Below are 10,526 nucleotides of genomic sequence, written 5' to 3' on the forward strand. Positions count from 1 at the left end.
GTGTACACCGCATTTGCATGGCATTGCATTGCATTTATACCATTATTGCATTGCATTGCATTCTGACTTGATTTGAGATGTTTGGTGTTGTATTGTGATGTTGGATTGGATTGGATATGTCACGACCCGAACTACGGGCCGCGACGGGCATCCGGGGCTAACCACCGAACACCACTCATTTCGTTATCTATATGCTCTCATTCATAATACTTGCTCAATTTCAGAAAAAATATATCATCATAGGAAACGTAATTACTTTTATAAACATAAGCCCTTCGGCTATCAAAATGATATGCATATATACACATACATATACATGTAAACCATGGGACCATACTACCCACACATGCGTATCTACGAGCCTCTACTGGAGTAATAGACATATGGACGGGACAGGACCCCGTCGTGCCCAATCATGAGAATATATATATATATATATATATATATATATATATATATATATATATATATACCAAAAGAATAATCAATGGCACCTCCGGACAATGGAGTGCTCACACGTCTGCTACTAGCTCCTATAGATCGGCACCGTCTCCTTGCCTACCTGTGGGCATGAACACAGCGTCCAAAGAAAACGGACGTCAGTACGAACATTGTACTGAGTATGTAAGGCAGGAATGAAATAAGCATAATAGGAATATCGTAAATCATGAGATGGAGATACAACCTGCGTACTCTTATAATCATAGATACATTTCGTATACATTCATCATACATAAGCATGTCATATACATTACCATAGCGTATGCCTTATCATATCACATATACATCATCATGCCATACATGCATCGTCACATCAATCATACATCATCATGTTGTTAACCCGCGTCTGGGTAACCATCATATGCCGCCCACTAGTGGTGTCATGCCCGGCCCTCTAGGCTCGGTAGAATCATAGCAGCCCGCCTTAGCGGTGACATGCCCGACCATCTAGGCGCGGTGGAATCGTATGCAGCCTGCCTTAGCGGTGACATGCCCGGCCATCTAGGCGCGGTGGAATCATATCATCATACATAGCATGCATTTACCATCGTACATTATACATCATCATAGTCATCGCTATCATTCATTTCATAGGCATATCACAGTTTTATCATAAGTTAATATCATCATACATATATCATCAATTCATTCGTTAGAACTTGGAAGCAAGTATAGTCATGTCGGGGTGACATAAGGTCGTGAACCCCCGACTTCATTATGGAGCATTCGTAAGTATTCTGCCTCACCTTGAAAGAATAAGCATAAGGTGAGTGTATACCATGATCAACATCGATGGGTTACGTATAGGTTCCTGAGCTTAGTTGGAACATCATATCATAAGCTATAGCATCTCTAGACTTAAGCTCATCGTTGTCATTATCATAATCGTAGCATATTTCTTATCTCGTATGGCTATTCGTGGATAATGACTCGTAGCCTTCTTGAAGATGGGACATTTGTAATGAAAGAGTAAATTCATGCCATATGGACTCATGCCTTAGAAGGAAGGGATTAGCCTCACATACCTTTGTCGTTTACTATTCTATCGTTTGCTCGTTCTCCTTGAGTGCACTTGTTTATACCTTCAATGGAATTCGTGTCGTCATTAGCTAAATAATCATGAAAACGTACTTATTAAAGCTAGAGAAATTTGGGCAGCATTTCCTTTGTTTACACTACTTTCCTCCATATTCCGTATCAACTCCCAACATTCATAACGACAATCATAATATCACTAACAACAATCGTCATTCATTTACATAATTCGCATTTCACAATTCTACTTCAATTCTCCATATTCATGACTAAAAGTCCATCATCGTATTCTTCCATATCCAATGCTTATTTCATGTTCTATAAGTCATTTATAACGCATTTGTAACATTAACACAATCATTTTCATGATTCAATTCAACTACTACTCACTAACAATACTATTCACACATTTGATGACCCATTTGCTATACACTTCTACAATCCATGTGTTTCAACTTAATAATACTTCAATCAACATGAATAGGTCATGAAACTTACCTTAAATAATAGAGGAACAAGCTTTGGATGGTATTACACTTCTTGCACCAAAATCCTATTTCATCTCTCTTGGGTTTTCTTGATTTGGATGACTTCTAATGGGTTTCCTTCACTTGATTCTCTTGATTTCTTGTTGTTGATCCTTGATTTCTATTATTTTCTCATGGATGAAGTGTTTCGAGTGTTCTAGAGCTTTCTTGAAGTGTGGAGGTGAAGTGGGAAATGAAATGGAAATGAAAAATGGTCCCTTATATAAAATACACTTCAGCCCGACCAAGATATACGGACCAACATACGGTCCGTATAAAATCTACTGACCGTATGTTGAACCGTATATTTGGTCCAGTGAATCATGACTTGCTGGGCTGGATCTACGGCTGGACATACGGTCCGTAGATCTTATACGCGATATGTCTGGCCGTATGTTTGCCAGTTTTTCGAGAGTTGCTTCGTCGACTCGTTTGATCTCCGATCCTTATGGAACCTTCTTAACACTTGTTCCTTACTTCAATACCATTCTAAGGGACGTTATAACTCTTCCTCAAAGGGTCATTAAGACATCATTAACTTAATACTCGTGATTCTTATCCGATACATTCACTTATAACTCACTTTCCTTAGCAACTTTCTTTCCTTAGTTCGTATGTCTTTGGAAGTCTTAATTAGCATCATCAATTACTATCTCTTACTTTCCCAAACCTCATATACATCATACCCCTCGCTCGTCTACTCACTGTACGCTAAACAGAAATTTTCGAGGTGTAACAGGATATATTCAGACTTGGCACATTTGGGATTAGATGCTTTTCATAGGTGATGACGGATATTGGAATTGATTGTATTGGCTTATACTTGCTGGTTTATTTGTTTATCTGCTTTATTATCTGAATTATGTTAGCTATGCTTAGTCAGCCGATGATGCCCTCCAGTACTGTTGTTTGTATTGACCTGCACTTGCTGCATTCTTTTATAAATGCAGAGTATCAGGACGGATCCACTTCCATGACGCGTGGCTGATCGTCGCTTCAGCTTTCTCTTGAGTTTCCAGGGTGAGCATGGTCGTCCGCTGCCTTGAAGACTTTCTATCTTTATGTCCTATTCTATTTAGAGACATAGACACTTTACGTATTAGTATTCCAAATTTTATTATTTCCCTTTAGATGGTTTTGTGTTATTCAGACTAGACCCTAGGGGTGTTTATCGTCATTCCGCACTTTTCTACTACTTATATACATATTCGTGAGACTACATATTTATTCTATTTCGTTGGTTAATTTCATTCTTTTATGTATTTATTCATTGTTGGGTTGAGGGTTCGCTTACCGAGGTGGAAAGGTAAGTGTCCGCACGACTTAGGCAAAATAGGTCGTGACAAAAAGGGCCACAAACAAATGATTTGTAGACTATTGAATTCTATTTATGGCCTCAAACAATTTTCAAGGCAATGGTATATACGTTTTCATAATGTTGTCGTATCCAAAGGTTTCACCATGATGAATAAAGACCATTGCGTTTATACCAAAAGATCAAGAAACAAGCTTGTGATTCTAACATTGTATGGAGATGGCATACTTATAGCCGGAAATGATAAGGTTCATAACATAGATAAAGTCATGGTTATCATCCCTATTTGAGATGAAAGATATGGGTGAAGCTACATATATTCTTGGAGTTAAGATATCAAGAGATCGTCCAAAGACACTATTGTATCTCTCCCAAGAGAATTACATTGAAAGGTTCTTGAATGTTTCAATAAGCAAAATAGTAGCCCTGTTGATACTCCTATCAATAAAGGTCATGCCTTGGGTAGTCAAATGTGTCCTAAGACTCTTGAAGAGACAGCAAAAATGAGTTGAGTTCTTTATAGGAGCGCAGTTGGAAGTCTAATGTATGATATGGTGTGTACTAGACCTGATATTTGTCAAGCAGTTGGCTTGGTGAGTAAATATCAAACCGACCCAGGTTTTGCACCTTGGCAAGCAGTAATGTTACACCCCGGAAATTTTTGTTAACGTACAGTAACTAGACTAACGAAGGGCACGATGTATACGATGTTTTGATAAGTAAAAAATAACATTTGATGATTCTAAATGGGATTTCAAAGACATTCGAGGTAAGAGAAGAAAGTTTGCCAAGAGAAGGCAAGGCGTACGATAGATATCAAAAAGGAACTTACGAATAACAAGTTAACGATGACTTAATGATGTTTTAGAGAAGAGTCATAACGTCCCTTAGATTGTTAATGAAGTGCTAAACAAGTGTTAAGAAGGTTCCATAAGGATTGGAGATCAAACGAAGTGACGAGAACAAGATTAGAGAAAAGATGGGTTATACGGATGATTATACGGTCCGTATAATGTTATACGGTCCGTATAATGGTCCGCAGAATCGTCACAGTGAAGGTCCCTCACTGGTGAGATTATACAGTCACTTATACGGACCGTATAATATGCCGTATAATGGTCACAGAATTGAGATGATAATGAGGTGATTTCACGGTCACTTATACGGACCGTATAAGTTTATACTGACCGTATAAGTGTCCGTATATTTTCTCGACGGATCAGATTTTTAGTTATTAAAAAGGGACCCAAGTTCATTAATTCATTTCATTTTCACACCCCTTCTCTCTAGAACACTCTAGAACCCTCTCCACTCTTCATCCACAAGAACCTAAGAGAAATTGATGATCAACTTCATCAAACCAACAAAATCAAGTGTATGAAATTCATTAGAGTTCATCCAAGCCAAGAAATCCCATTGGAAGTGAATTAGGGTTTTGGTGCAAGAAGGGTATTTCCAATCAAGACTTATTCCTACACTATCTAAGGTAAATTTTATGGTATTTTCATGTTGTTTAAGGTATTGAGAGTTGAAACACTTGGATTGTGGAAGCATATGGAAAAATGGGTCATGAATGTGGGAATAGTGTCATTTTTGAATAAAAGCTTGGATTGAGTCATGATTATTGATATGTTGTGATTGTAAATAGGTTATGAATGACATTTAGAACATGGAATGAGCATTATACGTGAGAGAACGTAATAGTGAATTATGACCATGATTATGGGGAAATTGAAGTGAAATTGAGAAAGGTGGATAATGTAGATGAATGATGATTGTTGCCTATAATATTGTGAATGTTATTATGATGTTTGGGAGTTGATATGGAATAGGGGGAGAAGTTGTATAAACAAAGGAAATGCTGCCCAATTTTCTCTAGCTTTAGTAAGCCATTCTTATAATCGTTTAGCTAATGTTAATGCGAATTCTCTTGAAGGTAGAAACGTGGGCATTGAAGGAGAACGAGCAAGCGATAGAATAGTTAAACGAAAAAGGTATGTGAGGCTAGTCCTTTCTTTCTAAGGCATGAATCTTATGGCATGATTTTCCTCCTTCTCCTTGAATTTCCTACACTTCGAAAAACTAAGAGTCTATGTTCATGAATAGCCATATGAGATAAGAGATACATTATGAGCACGATAATGATGATGATGAGCTTAAGTCTAAAGATTCTAGAGTCCATGATATGATGTTCCTATAAAGCTAATAATGCTATCTATAATCCATTGATATTGTTCATTGTACACTCACCTTATATGCTAATTCCTTCAAGGTGAGGCAGAATGTTTATGAATGCTCCATAATGGAATCGGGGGTTCACGACCTTATGTCACCCCGATAAAGTATAGTTGTCCTTGAGTTTTTATGCATGCATTATGATGAGTATATGATGATGATATTACACCGCGCCTATATGGCCGGGCAGACACCACGAAGGCGGGCAGCGTATACACCATGTCTAGATGACTTGGGCAGACACCACTAGTGGGCGGCATGAGATGGTACCCCGGACACGGGAGGCCTGGACACAGGCTAATGATTATCACACCGTACCTATATGGTCGGGCAACTTATACATATATGCATACATGATGTGATTATGATTATGAAGTAAGCCAGCATGCATTATTTCTTTTATAATTGACAGTCAGTTACAGGTTGCTCCTTATTTGATGCTCCCTTATTTCATTGATGTATTATTATTGTTTATGCCTTACATACTCAGTACAATGTTCGTACTGACGTCCGTTTTTTTTGGACGCTGTGTTCATGCCCACAGGTAAACAGGGAGGTGATCCAGACTCGTAGGAGCTATTAGCTGACTAAGAGCACCCCATTATTCCGGAGGTGCCGTTGACTTATTCTTTTGATGTATATATATATGTTTTGGGCATGATGGGGTCCTGTCCCGTCTATATGTCTAGTACTCTAGTAGAGGCTCGTAGATACGTATGTGTGGGTAGTATGGTCTCACAGTTTCTCATCGTATGTATAAATATTATTTTAATAGCCGAAGGGCTTATGTATATAAGGTAGATATGTTTCAAGTAGAAATTGTTCTTCTACGATTATAAGCATGAGATTAATAAATGAATGCATGATGTGTATGAATGAGTAATAGAATGAGCGGTGCTCGGTGGTTAGTCCCGGGTGCCCGTCATGGCCCTAGTCGGGTCGTGACAAGTAAAGAGAATCATGAGATATCTGAAGGGAATTGCTGATTATCTGCTTTGTTATCAAGGCGACAATGATCTGTGATTAGTTGGATAAAGTGATGCTGATCATGGAAGAGATCTAGATGAGAGGCAGTCTACCTCAGGATATGTTTTCTTACTCAGTGATGACGCCATATCATGGAGTAGTAAGAAACAATCATGTATATCACTATCTATGTTGGAAGACGAATACTTGGCTCCTGTATTAGCAACACAAGAAGCTGTTTGGTTGAAAAAATTCTGGGAACACTTGTTGGATATCGCAGAAGATACTGAACTAATGTTAGTCTACTGTGACAGTGAGGCTGCAATTTCCTCTACCAAGGACCCTAAATTTCATTGTAAAACCAAACACATAGTTATCAAGTATAACTATTTGAGAGACATGGTTAGACACAAAGTGGTGAACGTGAAGTGTGTGTCTATAAGAGATATGTTAGTAAGTCTGTTGACCAAGCCTTTGTCTAGAGATGCATTTGTGAGACACATCACGCCTCAAGGCTTGCGGAGATTCTAAGATACTTCATTTTTGTTCTTTATTTTCTCATGTTCACAAAACTAGTGTTCTTTAATCTATCATAAAGTTGATTTAGATACATACATATTTTATTGTTGAATGTGACATTCTTTATTCATTTGTTTTGTGATAAGTATGTCGGGTAGATAAGAGGTTGACCTTCTCACACAAGTAACCGCCTCCTTATCTTAATGATGAGTGGAGATGCGACTGAGTTTTAAGAAAAAATATCAAATGGATGATTTGAGAGCTATCAACTTAAAATCATGAACTTCACATAAATAGTGATAGAAAGTCGTTAAGTTGAAAAACGTTCGCCTAGTCTACTTAGTGAGCCATATGTGAGTTAAAAATGATATTTTAGATCAAGGAGCTCAAATTTAGATACTTATGGTGTCTAAATATCATTTGTACAACAATCTTTACGAGATAAAGACACATGCTCCCTGGGAAACGAGAAAATGTTGTAGCACATGTTTCATACCATGTGTGCTAATGTCGACTAATTGGGTTAACATAAGCCCATTCTCAATTTATTATTGTTGAGACCTAGAGCCTTTGTGGTGGCTCAAGATTTGTGCCGTTTGTGAATCTGATCAGATACTTGAGACTTAGTTTGACGTTAGTTATCTTAGTGTGCTTCCAAAAGACCATTTACATAGATTGGTTCTGGCAAAGCATAGCTAGAATAACAGTTAAGCTAATGATAAGGGGATCGTGAAAAGAGGAAGATCATTGATGGAATCTCATTAGTTTGTGTTCACTGGTGCACCAATAATAATTTATGAGTTATAATTGTGAATACAAGAAATAATGATGCACCAAGAATAACTTATGAGTTATAATTGTGAATACAGAAATAATGATATACTATGAGATTTTGAGAATATATCAAATGTACATATAATCTGGGGTACTACATACTTTATGATCTACTTGCAGGGTTGCACTCGACGAAAGGCTATATACTCCTAACAGATGTATAACACTAAACTCTCACAGTATGCTGGTTGCATTATGTCCGAGTGGGAGATGTAGGAAATTTCGGTCCACCGATAAGGGGTGCTTAAGGCCCATAAGGGTAATTACAGTTAATCATAATATTTCCTATATAAGTACACTTACGGTGTACTATAAAAGATATGTTTACGCAATGTTTCTCTGCGCTCTATTCTTCTCTACAATAAAAAATTAGGCTTTAGACTGTGGTATAGGGGGTTGCTCCGACATACCGTGACAACCACCATCGGTCAGTAATTCCAGCCGCAGTTCACTTCAGATTTCCGCTTCCGCTACACGAAAAACACGTAACTTCTCATTTCATGATTTACACACTATCTAATTAGCTTAGCTTAATGTGTTATGCGTAAACCTTCAAGAACAATCAGACTTGATAAAGTTAGTTCATCGAATAAAAACATTTATATTAAGAATATTATAAATGTAGCTTCAAGTTTAGCCTTGTAGCTTCAAGTTTAGCCTTTTCACTTCTTTAGACAAAACAAACTTTTAAGGAAGTCCGGACAACATGAACTCCTCAAACGTTCCTGCAAACAATGGAAAAGATTTAAATTAACTCAAGAATCTTAGACAAATTTGTTAACCATAAAAGGATAATTCTTACTTTGTTAGAGTCGTTGGTTTGGTAAGCCTTCTCCATTTCCCTGCCTAATCCCATCCAAACTTCAGAACCAATCCCATTTGAGGAAGGTAAATTAACCCCTTTTGGCAAAGTAATGTAGGCAACATTCTGTTTCTCTTTATTTCGTGGAATTTCCACTGTTTCTTTTCTCATCTGTGATCCAGTCTGTTCTTCGTTTATCAGCTGTGACTTTGCAAGATCAATGGAAAAGCAGCCATCACTGAATTGGTAACTCGGGGTTTGTTGGGCTGGATGCTCAAGTTGATCTTGGAAACTTTCTTCACTAACACTTGCCTCTGTTCCCTTCATGTATATTATTAGTAATTCCATCAACTCGTGGCATTTATTACCAGTTCCTGTTTTGCTTTGGAGCTGATCAGATGATTTGCTCTGAAAAACTGACTCACAGTGATTTTCAATATCTGCTCCTTTATGTGTAATAGCACAGGAAATGTGAGCATCAAATTCACAAGAGCTACATTGGTATAGCCACCCTTTATAGCTAGGCTCTTTGCATAAGTCGCATTCGAAATCATAGGGAGGATAGAATTCTAAGTCCAGTTTATGGCAGTGGGATGTCAGTTCCATTGAAAGAGGTAACGCTAAGCATAGTGTGTGAAAATAACTAGAACATTTTGTACAAGCGTAAGAAAAGCCGGCGATTCCTTTTCCACACCCCTTACATTTGGTGGAGTAATGAATCGAAGAAGAAGGTGTGGCTAGTAGAGTGAGATGATGGATTGGATCCACTAGATGCTGCAAATTCTTGGGCATGTTGAAGCATACATTATGAAGGAAAAATGAGCAGGTTTCACATTGGTAGTAGAATTTAGCAGGCAATATAGTGAGTTTACAGCCAGAACAAATTGTATTTCCTTTGGAAGGAAACTTATTGCTGTACACCAATCGATGTCCATGACTAAAATGTTGGAATAGAATCTTGTCCTCTGGTTTTCCTATCATTGGTAACACCTGAAGTTACTTTTATTGCCCCTATAACCAGTACCAAATCCCCTTCTTTTTTCCTCATTAAAGGCGCTCTGTGGCAACAGTTCTGTTTTTTCATGTTGTTTACTTTTTTCTTGGAGGCAACGGAGGTGAAATGTTCAACTCTCTTGTTACAAGAAAAGGCAGCTATCCTAAGTGTATATTCCTAAAATCTTTCATGTTTTGTCTTTCTTGGGGCCATTTTTAATATATTCCAAGGCGCTCCTATGATTATGAGGAAAAGGACATATGAACATGCCTCCTAAATATGCCTTAACAACAAGAGAGTACATACACAATGGAATTCTAGACTGAATCAAATGAATTAAAATTTTTACTACAACTATGCTTGAATTTGCTGATGAGAGTCAAAAAAAATCTTTTAGATTTATCTTGTAGCAGGATCTAGTCAAAATAATTGAATCTTCTTTTGTTTCAATGGCCCTCTTTTCTTGTATATTTAGTACTCCCTCCGTCCCAATTTATGCAATATAGTTTGACTACTCACGGAGTTTAAGAAAGAAAGAAAAACTTTTGAAATTTGTGATCTAAAACAAGTCATAGATATTTGTGTGGCCCTAAATCATTTCTTTAAGGGTAAAAGAGGAAGTTTAAAATCAAATTATTTCTAAATATAAAAATATACATCATTCTTTTTTTAATAGACTAAAAAGAAAAGTTTATCACATAAATTGGAACAGAGGGAATAATTTTTTCCTTTCAATTTTCCAAACTTTTGAAAAAGAATGAACATTATCATTTTTTTTTTGAACAAGCAACGGAGGAG

At 37.3% G+C, this 10,526-nt stretch overlaps 1 protein-coding gene across 1 annotated transcript; it reads right to left on the reverse strand.

The window, feature by feature from the left end:
• Nucleotides 1–8,594: 8,594 nt before the first annotated feature.
• On the reverse strand, nt 8,595–9,715 carry LOC132045835 (uncharacterized). The gene is made up of 2 exons (XM_059436410.1): nt 8,735–9,715; nt 8,595–8,657 (listed from the first exon to the last, which is right to left on the reverse strand). The coding sequence occupies exons 1-2, from the start codon at nt 9,713–9,715 to the stop codon at nt 8,595–8,597; spliced, it is 1,044 nt and encodes a 347-aa protein (XP_059292393.1).
• Between the last annotated feature and the right edge of the window lie 811 nt (nt 9,716–10,526).

Source organism: Lycium ferocissimum, unplaced genomic scaffold (assembly GCF_029784015.1).
Source record: "Lycium ferocissimum isolate CSIRO_LF1 unplaced genomic scaffold, AGI_CSIRO_Lferr_CH_V1 ctg8166, whole genome shotgun sequence".
Classification (NCBI taxonomy): Eukaryota; Viridiplantae; Streptophyta; class Magnoliopsida; order Solanales; family Solanaceae; genus Lycium; species Lycium ferocissimum.